Source organism: Somniosus microcephalus, chromosome 13 (assembly GCF_052327205.1).
Source record: "Somniosus microcephalus isolate GS21.2 chromosome 13, FLI_Smic_1.0, whole genome shotgun sequence".
In the NCBI taxonomy this organism is placed as follows: domain Eukaryota; kingdom Metazoa; phylum Chordata; class Chondrichthyes; order Squaliformes; family Somniosidae; genus Somniosus; species Somniosus microcephalus.
This window is the reverse complement of record NC_140999.1, coordinates 43,984,025-44,001,823: the sequence shown is the minus strand read 5'-3', so window position 1 is coordinate 44,001,823 and position 17,799 is coordinate 43,984,025. Positions and strand designations below refer to the sequence as shown.

The 17,799-nt window shown below is 47.1% G+C and overlaps 1 protein-coding gene and 1 pseudogene across 2 annotated transcripts in view; both read right to left on the bottom strand.

The window, feature by feature from the left end:
• LOC147108286 (caytaxin-like) overlaps positions 1-1,385 on the bottom strand; it is an 86,012-nt gene extending 84,627 nt beyond the window's left edge. Inside the window, exons 1-2 of one of the 2 annotated variants that reach the window (XM_086004868.1) lie at positions 917-1,385; positions 662-777 (exon numbers count right to left, since the gene is read on the bottom strand). In XM_086004868.1, coding sequence (XP_085860994.1) covers positions 662-738 — 77 coding nt within the window. In that variant the 5' untranslated portion in view covers positions 739-777; positions 917-1,385. The remainder of the gene's footprint in view (positions 1-661; positions 778-916) is intronic. The other variant, XM_086004866.1, reaches the window with a different exon arrangement.
• Positions 1,386-15,511: 14,126 nt separating this feature from the next.
• Positions 15,512-16,920, bottom strand: LOC147108285 (endogenous retrovirus group PABLB member 1 Env polyprotein-like; annotated as a pseudogene).
• Positions 16,921-17,799: the final 879 nt, after the last annotated feature.

Genomic DNA, 17,799 nt, shown 5'->3' with positions numbered 1-17,799 from the left:
TATATAAAGCACTTGAGACATTTTGATGTGAAAGGCACAATAGGAATGTAGGTATTATTATTTTAGATGTATTGATACAAAAGAGATGGGCTGTGTGGTTGATCCACTGTTACAAACATTGCCTTTAAGTTATTAGTAGTTATTTTCCTTAAGGTTTTCTTTGCCTCTCCCCTGAAGGCACTGATGGTTGTTGACTCCAGCTCCATGCATGACAGCTACCCCTTTGGTACCTCACCTAGTCAGAATCAGTATGCTATTCAACTGTGGGGAGCATCACCGCATGCCTGATCACTCGACATCCACGCCCACAGGTGCGCACTTTCCAGCAGGGATCACAGGACAGTGATCAGGAGTAGGAATCCTAGCTGACACCCCCCGCCCCCCAAGATCAGAGGTATGGAGATCCTTTCTTTCGGGAAGAGGGAAAAAAATTCAGATTTAAAATAATATTAGTGAAAGCCTGAAAGGCCTGTCACTCCAGGCAATGAATCTGGATCCACAGTGGTGAGGCAGGCGGTGAAAGAGTTAACCACATAAATATTTGCAGCGTTGCTTTGTGTCCCTGAAGGCTCACAGCCTCGTCGGGAATGCTCCCTTGAAAATTGATGGGCTCTCAGTTCCAATGTAAATGAGGAGATGTGCGAGCATCTGGATAGCTAACCTGGGAAAATCATCGTCCTGCCATTCCTCCTTCAGCTCAACATTTTCCATTCGAAGCGCTGCCTCGCTGGTCCCCATCAGAATTCCGAAGGTGGAGGGCACAAAGAAATTCAGCAGCTGAACAGATGTAATAAATGATATTTATTAAAAGCATTAAAATCAACCCTCCGATATAAGCACATGAAATCATAATGACAGCCCGTTTAACCAGCATCGAAATAACAGCAAAAATGCCAATTTGAAAAGGGCCACTTACATTCTGCCTCTGATCCTTTGTAGCTCGTTATTTTAATAAGAAATGGTCCTTTTGTCCATCTCCGACATATTCCTCCGTTTGTTCGTCCTCAAGTAGGCAGTTTAATTTGTTAATTCTGAAAGCAGCGGCTTTCTTTGCCCACCTTCACACGGAGCCTTCCTATGCTGGGTATATCTCTGCTCTCATCACTATTATGGGTGCAGATGCCAATCACAGGCTTAATTTTCTCATTGCCAGCCGACTCCTGTCAGGCACAGTGCTGCGTAGAGAGGTAATTACCAGATTGGCAGGCACATCAGCAAACAGCAGCCGTATCCTGATTGGTGGCACACTGTGATGAAATCTGCAAGCACCAACCAATCCTCAAAAGAAGGGAGAAATCAGAATATATTGTTCAACCAGCTTCCACATCTCTGCTTTCTTTATCTTTACATTGTTCGATGCTGCTTTATCTGCTTCCTCTCCCTATCCTACTCCGACTCCTCGCTCTACAACCCCCCTCCCCTTTCTCCTACACACAAACATTACCTCTCACTAGACTGACAAGAATGGACAGGGAATCCAAATGCTGCATGGTGTCAGTCAGAGATTTGCACAATGTGTATCAGAGAATTGCCAAGTGTGTGTACAGTATGAAAAAGGCACAAGACCAGCAGGGAATATATAAAAGGGAGTGTAGATGGGCAGGATGCTTATTCATGAGTCTGATAAAGTGCTGCTACATTCATTCTATGGTAAAAAAAAATCTGTGTTTCTCATTTTCTCCCCCCCTCCTGAAGATGCTGGGGGAAAAATTCGGTTGCTTTTGCAGCTCCCGTTAGCGGCCTAAGTGGGTGCGAACGGGGCGCAAAGCAACTAGCACCTGGGCGCAGCGCCGCCAACATCTCCCGCGAAATTCAGCGGGAGGTTAGCAGTGGTGGTAACCATTAGTGCCCCGCAGTGCTGCGCCGCCGGCAATGACATCATCGCATTGCGCAGCGCACCGCTCGCGCCCCAGCCGCAGCGCCCCGCTCGCGATCTTCAGTAGCGCCCCCTGACTTATCGCCGGACGTTATGTCCGACGGGGTCAGGGGCGCTTACCTGCGGCCGGGGCGGCGCTAATTAAAGGCGAGGTGCCGGGTTGCAATTTTTGTTGCTGGCCGCCTGTCAACATCTGCCCCCATTGCCATCCCCAGCCTCCTGAGCAGCCCCCCCACGGAGTGCCGGCTGCGCTCCATGAACTCGGCACTCCTCCTGAGTGCCAGGCTCTTTTGCCGGCACTCCGATCCCTGGTGGCCCAGCTGGGCCCCGGGTTGCGCTGCGCAAGGCCCCTCCCTTTTAAGGGGAGGAAGGCCTGCAGTACCACAGCGTGATGTGGAGCAGCGCCACGATATTCCCTCGCAGCGCCCCAAGAGGGAGGCAGGGCGCTTCCCTCTTGGGGCACTACCGATGAATTTTGGCCGTGGGGGCGCTAATTTTTCTTGGCGAATTTAGCGCCCCAGAGGGGGCGCGACTCAATTTTCCCTCCGCTGTCTCTTGCTGGGGTATTGTTCCATGGGTACTGGCTACCCTTCAGTACCCGAGTGCCTTGTGCTTCATCTGTGACCCCAGACAGTGAGTTTCTGCAGTTTATTCAATTGTGGGAGAACAAGGTTCAGGTCTTGTCCTCTGTCCTGTCCTCGCCTGATACCCGTACTTCCTGCAGGAGTCACTGGATAGCGATCATAGATTTGAAAAATTGGAGCCATTTTCATCTGAAAAGTACAAGATTATAGAGCAATGATAGAAATGTTTAAAATTATAAAAGGATAGGATGGAATTAAGAACATAAGAAATAGGAGCAGGAGTAGGCCATCTGGCCCTTCGAGCCTGCTCCGCCATTCAATAAGATCATGGCTGATCTTCGACCTCAACTCCACTTTACCGCACTATCCCCATATCCCTTGACTCCCTTAATATCCAAAAAATATATATTGATATAAGCAGACTGTTTACAGTAGTTTGGGGTCTAGAACGAGGGGCCATAGATACACAATTAAATGTAAGAGATTTAGAACAGAGAGCAGGAGAAACGCCTTTATAGAGAGTCGTGAGGCTGTGGAATTCACTTCCAGGGTTAGTTGTTGAGGCAGAAATGATGTCAACATTCAAGATTAGATTGGATAGGTAGATGAAGGAAAACAGGATGAAGAGATGGAGGGAGATACAGTAAATGCGATTAGAACGATTTACTCGCATGGAAGGTAAATGCCATTATGGCCTGGTTCCATTTTGTAACGTCTGTGTATTTTTAGGGGCAGGAACCCTGGTTGGTTTCTTTCCCCTCACTAGACTAGGGGACACCAGAACAATTGTGCGTGTATGTGAAGCAAGGGATAAACAGGAAATTGTTTAATTTCGGTCCATTTATTGGTTGTGGGGGCTGGGGAGGATGGTGGTTGTGCGAAACACACAAACAACCTTTTCTTTGCCCTGTGCATCCAGCCAGCATTCTCTGAATATTGTGGATCCTCCAGATGTTTTATTATAGAGGTACAAATGTTCGTTTGAATGAGCTGCACAGACAGTGAGCTTCCTATTCCACTTTCATGATTTCAAGGCAAACAAGCTTTTTCTTGCTGCATGTATCCTGCTAATGTGCGGAAATCACTTAATGATTTGCCAAGTGTGTGCACAGTGTGAAAATGGCACAGGACCAGCAGAGAATATATAAAAGGGAGTGAGGATGGGCAGGATACTTATTCATGTGCCTGATAAAGTGTTGCTACACTCAATCTATGGTAAAGAAAAATATCTGTTTCTCATTTTCTCCCCCCTCTCCTGAAGATGCTGTCTCTTGTACAGTTCCATGGGTACTGGCTACCCTTCAGTACCCGAGTGTCTCGTGCTTCATCTGTGACCCCAGACAGTGGGTTTCTGCAGGTTATTCAATTGTGGGAGATCAAGGCCTGATCTTGTCCTCGCCTGATGTCCGTATTTCCCACAGGAGTCACTGGATAGCGATCAACGGCTTGAAAAACTGAGGCTGTTTTCATTTGCAAAACACAGACGAGAAGGCTGAGGGGTGACCTAATAGAAGTTGTTAAAATTATGAAAGAGTTTTGTTGTGTATGTAACCTGTTCCACCTTAAGAGAGCTTAAGCCTGTTCCACCTTAAGAGATGTACTACTTTCTCAGGCTGCTGTAGACGTAATACCGGGGGTGAACACACCGGTATATAAGCACTGTGCAGTAATCTTGTATTCAGTATAGTCCCTACCTCCAACCAGTAAAGACCTGTTTTTATTGTTACTCATTAGTCTGTGTTTTAATTAACTAAATAATTCACAGACTTAACACTGGCGACGAGTCAGGTTCTTACCCTGCGGCAGTTATTCCACGGCGGTTGAAGAGAGGTTTCAAACCTCACCACTCACCACCCCACTGGAAGCGACAGGCATTAGGACCCTGAAGCCTCCATCAGCTTGTGAACCGGAGTAGAAGACAGGACTGGGGAAGAGAGAGGTACAGGGCGATAGCGATCGGCAGATAAGGGCCGGGCCGCTTTCAAGTGCGAGGCGCAGCCGGGCCATCGATCGCATCCGCTGATAAGGGCCGCACTCGGGGGCTGAAGGGAGACGGCGTCGGGGGACGGGTGAAGACCACCAAGCGCGGGAAAACTGCCATTTTGTGGGCGGAGGACGACGGCAAGAGCGGGAAGCCGCCATCTTTGATAACAAGTAAAGAAAATAAAATCTGAGAAATTGCAAATCTACAATGCCTAAACACGGGAATATTAGCACCTTTGATAGTGACCTCGAAGATTGGGCCATATATGTTGAAAGAGTAAAAAATTATTGTAAGGCCAATAAAATTCGTGACCAAGATAAAGCTCTAACATTATCAAATTTAATGGGTGCGAAGACATACGGGCAATTGAAACACCTGTTATCACCAGATGAACCGGCGGATAAGACGTTCGATGAGATTGTTACTGTCCTGAAAGATCATCTAAACCCCACGCCGCTGATGCTAGCGGAACGATTTAAATTTTACGACAGAAGGCAGCTACAGCATGAAAGCAATGCTGAATATTTGCTGGAATTGCGTAAATTAGCGAAATATTGCCAGTTTGGAACGGGACTGACAGAGGCACTTCGAGACAAATTTGTGTGTGGTTTATTTAAACAGGATACACAAAAGCGACTGCTCGAGGAGAATGAGCTGACGCTTGAGAAGGCGGTCACTATGGCAGCAGCACACGAAGCCGCAGCGAGAGGCACGGCAGTAATGCAGCTACGGTCACCGGAGCTCAGTGCACACAAATTGGGTGTGAGTTCTGGCAAATGTTATCGTTGTGGAAAGACAACGCATGATCAGAACCAGTGTTGGTTTAAAAACCAAGAATGTAGAACTTGTGGTAGGCTTGGACATATAGCTAGAGTATGCAGGTCAGCGAAGAAGACCAGCAACAAGAAGTCACCGCAAGGGAAATACGCAAAGGAACACAAGGTGGCCGAACAGGAGTCCGATTCAGACGCAAGCAGTATTGAACTGGCTAGCTTAAGGGTACTCAACGTTGGTAAGGGTGCAGACCTCCAGACAATTTGGGTTACTCTTCAGATAGAAGGAGTCCAAGTAAAAATGGAATTGGACACTGGATCGGCATTGTCGGTCATGAATAAGAAAGATTACAGAAGGTTATTCCAACATATTCCCCTACAGGATACGGAGATTATATTGACAACCTACACGGGGCAGAGAGTGTACCCCATCGGGACAATAAAGGTTGCAGTGGCCAACAAGGGCGAAGGAAGTCAAATAATGGACTTATATGTGCTACCGGAGGGAGGTCCACCACTACTAGGCCGGGAGTGGTTTAGAAACATAAATATGGACTGGCATTCGCTAAAAGCCATAAAGAGTGAGAACTCGGTGCAGATAATCAGTCCAGACTCTAGAACTGATGATGGTAAGACCAACCCATGTGCAAAAGACAAAGTTTCAGCACAGAATTCCACTGAGCAACAACAACATAGTTTAACAGAGAATTCTGAGTCTGTCAAGTCTACTGATATGCACATTTTTGAGGGACACTGGGCTCGAACTCAACTCCATTTCAAAGTACAACAGCAATTAGAACAAATGATTCGCCGTTTTGAGCAAGAGATGAATGAAATAAAAAAGTTCTTTGTTACAGAGTGGGAGAATCTGGAAAGTCAACAGAAGCAACTGATGGAGAAAATGGAGCAGGAGCACACCAACCATCTGCGCGAGGAGGCCGAACGAATCAAAGCTGATTCAGGTTCTGAAGGTGCGTGCCATAATCTGGTGTCAGAAGAGTTAACGGTCAGCCAACTCCTTCATATGCTGAGGGACAAGACTCTGAAATGGGAAAAACTTGAACACGAGCTGCGATCTTCAAAGGAAAAGGGTTCGGAGCTCTCAAAAGTCATTGAGATGGCTGATGTGACGACACAGACTGAAACGACTGCAACAGAGCAGCCATTGGATGCCAAAAGTACGCTGACTCACGTCAATGTAGAACAACAGACCGCTGAAACAGCTGCTCCGGTAGAGGGATTGCATAGTCCGATCAATCAATCTCCAAAGGAAGTTGAAGTATTAAAATCACAAATGAGGTCACTAGTAAACGACTTGCTGAAAGCCCAGAAAAAGCTGGATGCAGAGGTACACATGAAGAAGTCTCTTCAGGAAAGATGTCTGGATTTGGAACAAGAGCTGGCTAACGTCCAGCTGGGTATGGAGGAAATAGACGACCCTCTCACTGGTCTAGCTCAGGACGACACCGAATATTACCATGACCTGGTGGACGACACCGAATATTACGATGTCCTGTCCTGCCCAGCTTGTAACTTCGACTCCCAAAGTGCAGAAATCATGGAGGAGCACCAAAAGTCTACGGAACATCGGGAGAAGCTGGCTCTACGACGGAAACAGGAGGAAGAGAAGGAGGAACTGCGCATGCAGCTGGCAGCTGTGGCAGCTGACAATGGAGCCCAGAGAGTCTCCAAGAAGCAGAAAAGGAAAAGTAAAAACAGAAGATGACCCATCTGAACCATTATCACCTCTACCAGATCACACACGTGGTCCCTCCGAACGGAGCCAAATCAGTTCGGAAGTTCAAGCTGTTAAATCCATGAAAGGACTATTGAATGAGTAACGTGAACCGACTACACCACAGAGATTGAATCTGTGAACTGTTTTCCGCAGAGACTGAATCTGTGATATGTTACGTTAAACATGAAGTTATATATGTATATATGTTATTACGTTATGTTAAATGGGGGGGATGACTATAAAGCTAAGAAGGGAGGAGTGTTGTGTATGTAACCTGTTCCACCTTAAGAGAGCTTAAGCCTGTTCCACCTTAAGAGATGTACTACTTTCTCAGGCTGCTGTAGACGTAATACCGGGGGTGAACACACCAGTATATAAGCACTGTGCAGTAATCTTGTATTCAGTATAGTCCCTACCTCCAACCAGTAAAGACTTGTTTTTATTGTTACTCATTAGTCTGTGTTTTAATTAACTAAATAATTCACAGACTTAACAAGTTTGATAGGGTAGATGTAGAGAAGATGCTTCCACTTGTGGGGGACCAAAACTAGAGGCCATAAATATAAGATAGTCATTAATAAATCCAATAAGGAATTCAGGAGAAACTTCTTTACCCAGAGAGTGGTTAGAATGTGGTACTCGCTACCACAAGTAGTTGAGGCGAATAGCATAGATGCCTTTAAGGGGAAACTAGATAAGTATATGACGGATAAAGGACCAGAAGGATATGCAGTTAGGGTTAGATAAAGTAGGGTGGGAGGCTCATGTGGAGCATAAACACTGGCATAGACCAGTTTGGCTGATTTATTTGTCCTTTTAACCCAATTCTCTCCCTCCTCTCCTGAAGGCCCCGTCGCCTGCTGGGGTACGTTCTACAGGTACTGGCCATTCTCCCCCACCTCACCCAAATAGCCGTTCTTCATGTGACTGTCACCTGGCAATTCCACAATGGAGGGCGTCACACTTGTGGAGCCTGCACCGCAGCAAGAGTACGGTCTTCAGGAGAGGAGCGGAGAAAATTGAAATAAACAAAAGCGTGAGAATTCTCGAGTGTTGCCCAATTTTTTGGAGCACACGGAATTCTCGGTGGGAATGTAGCTCCTCCCGCACCCCTCCCCCAAACCCCAAGACCGTTGAATGTTTTATGTAGCAAGCTGCTTTTGCATTGAGCGAGACCCGTGCTGGTGGCACCGATGGGTCGCACAGCCAGCAGCAACGGGCAAGTACATTTGCCAAAGTCCACTGTTGTTACCGGTTCTTCCTGGCAGTCGTCCTTAGCGAGTCACGGCACATGACCCACGGGTTAGTGTTAAGTTAAGGTCTTTGCGATGTTTTACTATGTTAAAGGCACCATATAAATGCAAGTTGTTAGGAGCCCTCCGCTGCTAGCAGGGCCTGGTGTCATATAAAAGCAGCTACTGCTCTGTCAGCCAATGTTTTCTCCAACATAGTGGATTCAAAGTTACATCCTTATCAGTTTCGAAAGCAAACATGCGCTCACTGTTTCATTTAATTCTTTCTATTATCATTTGGCAACAGACTCCAGGAAAATGTGGATCTTTTATTATGCAGCTTGCCTGCTTAACAACTACTTGTCTATGTGCCATTTTGGCAACTTGATCCTTGAAGTACAGTCCATAAAAATAATTTATTACACATTGTGACAAAAGGCGTTTATGAATCCAAGTAGTGTGTTTTCACTCACATGATCTTCACAGTGAATTTGGAGGCTGCACGGCTGCTTTGCGATGCACTTTAAAAGCAGGAGTTTCCAAAACTGTTCTGTGCGGGGGACCCTTTGCCAACACTGGCACACAACAAGGACCCCTGTATGCATTGACACTCCCAGGGCTCCTCTGCAAGTGCTGACAAATCCTGGCACCCTCCCCCTGCAAATACTGACCCACTCCCAGAGACCCTCTGCAAATACTGACACAATACTGCACCCTCTGCAAATACTTGTTTTGTATGACGGGAAAAGCTTATAACGGGGTGTCTAGTTTGGCTGTCCATTCGATGGCCTCCTGAGATGCAGAGTGGAGAAATGTGGTGCCTCCCACAACAGGTCTTAGTGGGCAGGTTGATGTGATTTGTTCCATGGTCTGGGACTCACGGCCACAGTCGCTCTTCAGGTCGTCCCTCATCTTCCACTTGTGAAGCAGGTGGCCGCCTCGTCCGTGCCCTGTGCGGATTGGTTGAGTCTGCCCACCGTCTTCGAGAGAGGTTGAAGCCAGGGACCTCTGCTGTTGGGTCAGTGATGAGGTGTTGGTTCTTTAAGTTGCATGCGTCCCACAATTCCGTTAATCTGGATAGTGGGTCGATACCAGCTGCATGACTATTGGCTACAGTTTCTCAGGATGGCCGGCGCGATTTTAAGCGCTTTCTTGGTGGGTTTTTCAAGTCTTCGTGAATGGGAAGGTCGATGTTGTTGATGATTCTCTCCCTCTCACGGAGCACGGTGGTGTCGTGGCGAATGGCAGGCGGAGCAATGTGGGACAGCACCGGGAGCCAGTCAGTTGGAGTGGACGAGCGTCCGTGACACCGTCCTCTTTGAGACGTTTAGCTGCATGTTTACGTCCTTTGTGACGGCTGCAGGACCATGAGGCAGAGCAGTATTCTGCAGCAGAGTAGACTAGGGCCACTGTTGTGGTGCAAAGTGCACTGGCTGTGCTTCCCCATGACGTTCCAGCGAGTTTCCGGACCAGGCTCACCCTGGTTTTTACTTTTTGGCCAGTGTTGGAGAGATGCACCCTCTATAAATACTGACACACTCCCAGGGACCATCTGCAAATACTGACATACTCCCAGGGACCATCTGCATATACTGACTCACTCCCAGGGACCATCTGCAAATACGGGCACACTCCCAGGGACCATCTGCAAATACTGACATACTCCCAGGGACCATCTGCAAATACTGACGCACTCCCATGGACCATCTGCAAATACTGACGCACTCCCAGGGACCATCTGCATATACTGACTCACTCCCAGGGACCATCTGCAAATACTGACACACTCCCAGGGACCATCTGCAAATACTGACGCACTCCCAGGGACCATCTGCAAATACTGACGCACTCCCAGGGACCATCTGCAAATACTGACGCACTCCCAGGGACCATCTGCAAATACTGACGCACTCCCAGGGACCATCTGCAAATACTGACGCACTCCAGGGACCATCTGCAAATACTGACGCACTCCCAGGGACCATCTGCAAATACTGACACACTCCCAGGGACCATCTGCAAATACTGACGCACTCCCAGGGACTATCTGCAAATACTGACGCACTACCAGGGACCATCTGCAAATACTGACACACTCCCAGGGACCATCTGCAAATACTGACACACTCCCAGAGACCATCTGCAAATACTGACACATTCCCAGGGACCATCTGCAAATACTAACACACTCCCAGGGACCATCTGCAAATACTGACGCACTCCCAGGGACAATCTGCAAATACTAACACACTCCCAGGGACCATCTGCAAATACTGACACACTCCCAGAGACCATCTGCAAATACTGACACACTCCCAGGGACCATCTGCAAATATTGACACACTCCTAGGGGCAATCTGCAAATACTGACGCACTCCCAGGGTCCCCCTGGAAATACTGATGTACGCTGCAAATACTGACGCACTCCCAGGGTCCCTCTGGAAATACTGATGTATGCTGCAAATACTGACACACTCCCAGGGTCCCACTGGAAATACTGACACACTTCTGATGATCCTTTGCAAATAGTGCATATACCTGGGACCCCCTGTCCTAACTTCCCAGAGATATCTCCCCAAAAGAAAACAATGATGCAATTGCTGAAAACATTTTTAGAATACAGCAACAGAAATGTGTTAGTCAAGCAATGCAGAAAAATACAGAAATCTGATGACTTTAGATACCTCTTTGGGACGCTCTCATAGCTAACACACTGCTGGCTCTGCGTTGAATGTTAGCTGGGGAGAACAGATTTCACTGGTCCCTCTGAATGCTGGTTAAACATTAACAAAAAGATGACCGGGACAGTCAGCTCCCAGCTAACACCCCTCAACACTGGTGCAGTAACTCTGAAACTGAGCGGGAGACTGTTGGACAATGCTTGTCTATGTTCGATTTTTGGCAACTTGATCCTCAAATTACAGTCCATAATGTGAAGACAAAGCCACTTTATGTTGCTGCTAACTGTGTGGTATAACTGGCATAAGATGTAGAAATGTTGGACATTGTGTAGGAGGGCTCCAGATTGGCGAGGATAGACACATGGGGTAGAATTGTGCCAGTTGAGTTAGAGGGTGGGAAAGCACCAGCACTGCTGCAAAATGCAAACAAATTTAAGTTTAGAATCAAAACACTACGTTTATATACAAACGTGATGCTAGTAATGATTGCATCGTCCCTGCACTCAGTGACCTCCATTGTCTCCTCATCCCCCAGTGCATCATATTCAAAATCCTCATTTACAACTCTCTGCACGGCCTCCCCCCATCCTGTCTCCACAACCACCTTCACCCTTGACCTCTTGACTGCGGCTTTCTGTTCATCACTGTAAAGTCCGCGCCTCAATAATACACGGACTTCGGGAGAACAGTTTAACAGGTACTTTACTGAACAGGAGGCAACGTCAGACTGAAATACAGAAGCCTGCTAGGGCCTTTTATACAGGGGTGGTCACTGCCGGTACTGCAGTCTAAAACCAGTTATTCCCTTAAAGGTGCATACACAACAATTCCTCCCCTTTTAGATAAACAGTACATAACATTCATTTAACAACTAAATAATAACTAATTACAATTACAATTTTCTCGGTACTATATACATCAACTGAAATAGTCATTTATAAGTTCAGTCTTTGAGGAGGCTTCCTGATCCTGACTGGATAGCGCCTTTCTCGAGTATCCTGTTCTTGCGGTGGAGTCGATTCTGGCTCATTGTCATTGGTTGGTTCGTCAGCTTCCAATACCCCTGCTTCTGAGGTAGACGCAATCTGTACTTCGGGCTCATTACCAGGTGCACATGCTTGTGGTATAGGTTTGGCTTGTTCCTGTGACTCTAGAATCTGGTCAGCATGGCGTCTCACGATGCTCTCTCCAACGTCCACTGTGTACATTAGTGGTCCCTGCTGTGTGCATATCGTTCCTGGCTGCCATTTTTCTGTTCGGTAGTCGCGGGCCAAGACTGGTTGCCCTATCTTGAAGCTCCTGGTTGGCTTCTCATTTATGTGCTGGAACTGCTTATCCTCAACATCTCGTCTTATGTTTGGTTTGAGCAAATCCAAGCGACATCTTAGTCTCCGGTTGAAAAACAGTACGGCTAGAATTTGGTTGGTTACTGCATGTGTCGCATTCCGGTAAGCAAACAAGAAATTATCCACCTTGTGTTGTAGTGGTATGTCGTCATTATACATTGCCTTTATGGCCTTTTTAAAGGTCTGAACAAACCTCTCAGCCAATCCATTTGTGGCTGGATGATATGGGGCAGATGTGTAATGTTTCACCCCATTATTCTTCAGGAACCTCCGGAAATCCTCAGACACAAACTGTGGGCCATTGTCGGAGCAAATCTGTTCTGGCAACCCATTCCTGGCGAAGATGGTCCTTAGGACTGCAATAGTTTTCTCCGTGGCGGTGGAGGACATTTTAATGACCTCTGGCCATTTCGAATGGGCGTCCACAGCGATTAGAAACATTGAGTCCATAAATGGACCAGCGAAATCAATGTGTACCCGTTGCCATGGAGATGAGGGCCACTCCCATGGATGTAGCGGGGCCTGTGGTGGAGCGTTTTGGACCTTCTGGCATCCTGTGCATCTCTTGGTCATATGCTCGATTTCTTTATCGATTCCCGGCCACCACACAAACGCCCTGGCTGGGCTCTTCATTTTTACCCCTCCCAGATGACCCTCGTGAAGCTCATTGAGCACTCTATCTCTCAACTTGGGTGGAATTACCACTCGGGATCCACACATCAAGGTTCCCCGGCACACTGACAGCTGTTCTCTCCTTGGCGAGAATGCTGGCAACAGTGAGTCGCCATGTGCTGGCCATCCCTTCACCATCAAATCATAGACCCGAGAGAGTGTCGGGTCATTTCGGGTTTCCTTCTCAATACTTGCGTTTGTAACAGGCAAACATTCGACTATGGTCGCATGGAATATCTCCACAGGGTCCACTGCCGGTGCTTCTTCCGCCGCAGGCAACGGTAGGCGCGACAGCCCATCAGCGTTTCCATGCTGTTTCGTACCTTTGTACTCTTTGTCATACTGATGTGCCCCTAGAAAAAGTGACCATCTTTGCAGCCGTTGCGCCGTCATCACCGGAACGCCCTTCTTTGGGTTAAAAATTGAGACCAGGGGTTGATGATCAGTCAGTAGGGTGAATTTCTGCCCGTGCAGATAGTGATTGAACTTCTTCACCCCCCACACCAGGCTGAGGGCCTCCCTGTCAATCTGGGCGTAGTTACGCTCGGCTGAGGTTAGCGAGCGCGATGCAAAGGCTATTGGCCTCTCTGAACCGTCACGGAATTTGTGTGACAGCACCGCTCCAATGCCGTAAGGTGACGCATCGCATGCCAACCGAATTGGTAGTGTTGGGTTGTAGTGGGCCAATACTTCTTTGGAAGTGATTAGGCATTTACATTCCTGAAAGGCACGCTTACACTCATCACTCCATTTCCATGTTACACCAGTTTGAAGCAGGGCGTTCAGTGGGTGCAGAATTGTAGATAAATTCGGCAAGAACTTATGGTAGTAGTTCACCAACCCGAGGAACGACCTCAGTTGCGACACATTTTCCGGTGCTGGAGCCTTGACTACAGCCTCAATCTTGTCCGGCGACTTATGCAACCCTTCCTCATCAATCATGTGGCCACAATACGAGATTTCTCTCCTGAAGAACTCGCATTTGGGGCGGTTGGCTCGTAGCCCATATTCCTGCAATCTCGTGAGCACCTGTTCCAGGTTGGCAAGGTGTTCATTGTCATTTTCGCCCGTAACCAGGATGTCGTCCAAATAACACTGGGTCCCCGGGATCCCTTGCAGGACTTGTTCCATTGCCCTCTGCCAAATAGCCAGGGCCGATGCTACCCCGAATACCAGTCGGTTGTACTGGTAAAGGCCTTTGTGAATGTTTATCGTGAGGTATTTCCTAGATGCTTCTTCCACCTCCATTTGTAGATACGCTTGAGCCAGATCAATCTTTGTTAAACGTTTCCCTCCAGATAGTGAGGCGAAAATATCTTCTATCCGCGGAAGTGGATACTGTACTGTGTGCAGGACTGGGTTCACAGTCACCTTGAAGTCCCCACAGATGCAAACCTTCCTTGGCTCCCCAGGCGTGCTGCTCAATGCTTTCTTCATTACAGGAACGATGGGTGTGGCCCACTCGCTCCAGTCCACCTTAGACAGTACCCCTGAACGCTCCAGACTCTCCAGTTCAGCTTCAACGGCTGGGCGGATCGCGTATGGCACCGGTCTGGCCTTGAAAAATTTTGGGGTTGCGTTATCCTCAATCTTTATGGTTGCCTTTACTCCTTTTAGAGTCCCAAGTCCTTGTTGGAACACCTCTTCTGCGTCAGATAGAATTTGTGACAGATGTCCAGGTGAGACGTCATCATCCTTTTTGTCAGTCACAGTTAGTGCCAGAATGGAATGCCAATCCAATTGTATTTTTCGGATCCATTCACGTCCCAATAATGGTGGTCCTCCATCTCGTAGTATATACATGTATAGTTTCTGTGTTTCCTTTCCGTTATATTCAACTGGCACCCTTATTTTTCCTCTGGGGTAGACCTTTTGCCCCGTGTATGTCTTCAATACAATGGACGTATCCTTTAAGGGTATGCGTGAGAATAGCCGCTCATAGTCTCGTCGATTCATGACAGTTAGGGCTGATCCTGTGTCCAATTCCATCTTTACTGGGGACCCTGCTATCATGAGGGTGACCCAAATGGTTCGGTGATCTTCCTTTGCGATCACGTTGTGTAACTTTAAACAACTTAGTCTCCTGCTCCCGGAGTCCTTATCACTCTCCTGATCTTCTGAACTACTGTCTGTCAGTTTCTTTACTTTCCTGTACTGTTCCTTAGTAGTTCTTGTCGTGTTGGTTTTCTTTCCCGACCTGCAGACTCTTGCTATATGTCCCATTTTTCCGCATTGCCTGCATATTTTGTCTTTAAACCAGCAGTCCTGCTCATGGGTTGTTCTGCCGCAGCGATAGCACTTTTCTGCTCCATACGCCATTTCGTTAGCGCTGTATTCTTGTGGTTTCTGTTGTATTTCCGCAGCTCCCCGTGCTGCTGCTTCGTAGGATACTGCCACGCTGAAAGCCTGTTCTAGCGTCAGGTCCTTTTTTGAAAGTAGTCGTTTCTGGGTTCCTTCACTCTGGAGCCCGCAGACAAACTTATCCCGTAAGGTGTCTGCCAGTCCTGCTCCGCTGGCAGTGCTTCGATAACTTGTGTAGTTCCATAAGATAGTCAGCATTGCTCTCATCTTTGTGCTGGTTTCTTTTATGTGTTGGGTGAAAATAAATTCACATCTAATCTGTGGTAAAGTAAAAGGTGCAGTTTATTGAAAACAGAGCTCTGGGAGAAGCGTCTCAGACCCCGCGGTCTGTGCGAGCACCTTCTCCCCGATCAACAAAATTCACAAGCTTATATACAGTACAAGACTGGAGCACATCGATAGCCTTGATTACATTACTTATTCCTTGGCCAGTCTGGCTTCGTGGCAACAGCCGCCCCCCTCCCCAATTATATTCCTTCAAAAACAACCTAATTATAACTTTACATCGTTAGCTAAGCCCCTTCTTTAGTTCTGTCCTTTATCTAGGTTTGTCCAGTTATCTGGACAGCAGGGTCCTTTCTTACTTCATTGTGGCTTCGGCCGATCAGTGACTCGTGATTGGACATGGTTCAAAGGTTAATCAGCTTCTCATATCGCCACATGCTTAATCACTTTTGTAGTTCAGTCCATTGTGTTTTTAAACTAGTCTCGGCTGAAACTAGGTTGTCATGCTGTGTCGCTCGACTGCAACATTCAACTGGTTCAAATCCCAATCCTTCAATCCCTCCTATTGGTCCCGGTACAAATTTAGATTTTGCCCCGGGATACCAACTTCCAATGCCGTTTCTTGCCATCCACCGGGTAGTCACCCTGTATTGAGGGTTGGGCTCAATTGTCCTGAGCTCGTCCTTCGTTGCTCATCATGTGACTCTTTACATGTGAGACTCGTTGTCCTCGTCGTCTTCTCCTGTTGCTTGCAGTTCGTCTGTCGTTGATAGCCAGGGTTTTATCGCATCTCCAGATGCTACTGGAATGCCAGCGAGGGCCAATTTACAACATACTTTCAAAATCGTTGTCATAACACAACATATTGTCATCACTACAACAACAATTATAAATCCATGTATCAAATACGATCCCCATGATCCTCCGAAGAGCCAGTCCAACCAACCTTCCCCTGAGGTTTGGTGTAATTTCTTTACCTCCTTTTGTATATGCTCGGCCAAATTGGTTATATTCTCTGAGCTATCTGGTATGTAGGTGCAGCACTCAGCGCCTATCATTGCGCATGTGCCACCTTCTTTAGCTAGGAGATAATCAAGGGCCATCCTATTCTGGAGAGCTATTGTTCTCATAGCCACCATTTCTGCACTTATTTCAGACAGGGCTTCAGCTGTGTCATTAGCTACTTTCTCTAATACCGATGCTACGAGTCGAATTTCCTTTATTGCCCTAGCCGTCCCATACCCGGGGAATAAAATAGCGAAGAACCGCTCTGTTTCTGTAATTGCCCTTTTGGAGCGATAATGGTGATGATCTGCTAGGGAGGGCAAGTGATGGATGTATGGCACCACTTATCCCAAATAGCAGGACCCAGTCCAATTTCGTGGAAGCCATGGGTATGCTTTATGTCCGCAAATAAAATAGGTCTTGTTATAGGCAGTTAGGTTCATATTCGTTGTGAATGTGGAAAAGCCAGACTTGCCGTTACTCCCTGTGATTCCGTTCCATTTCCCCCCACTAGTGAGGTTTGTTAAACCAGTTGTGTTAAACCACCAAACTTCTAAGGGTGAACCTTGTTCGAGGGTTGTCCAATTATGTTTACAACGACTGTTTCCTGCTTCCAGATTCCCCTCTTCCCCTCTGCTTACATTCCTTATCCAACATATCGCCCCAACGGGTCTTCCTACCCCAGTTGTGTTTGTGAGGATAAGGTACGGTGGTTTTCGCGTATATTATACACGGGTTTGTACCATCCTTCAAACATGTTTAAGGGATATCCTGCACTCCTGAACTGTACTCTTTGTTCCTCCCGTTTTCTGCTCTGGGTGTCCTTACCATTAGTACTACTGCTCGTATTGTTTCTACTAACTAACCACACAGCCATTTGAATTACATTCAATGGTATTGGTCTAAGAGGGACTCCCCCTCTGGAGTGGATTGGGATATGGCTACATACCCAACATGCACTTTCTCCCTTGTCCCTTGCATACACATAACTCATATACAAAAAGGTATTAACATGTAATTCTCGCTTTTCCCATGCCGGGTGGCATGTCACTTTGGTCAATGCCACACATATTCCACAAAACAATACTATAGTCAAATACATTTTAAAGACGTATTAACAATTTTCCAAAGGGTTATTGAGATTGATTGCAGGTATCACCTGTTAGATATACAAATATGTATTTTAGTCCTTGTAGACCTTCAGTTGAGTCCAGTGTTTCCACCGCCCCATCCCCTTTATATCTATACATGCGCACGTATCCCCGCTAATAAGGACTTGATGCGGTCCTGACCATTTTGGGGCAAAGCCTGGTTTTTCTGGT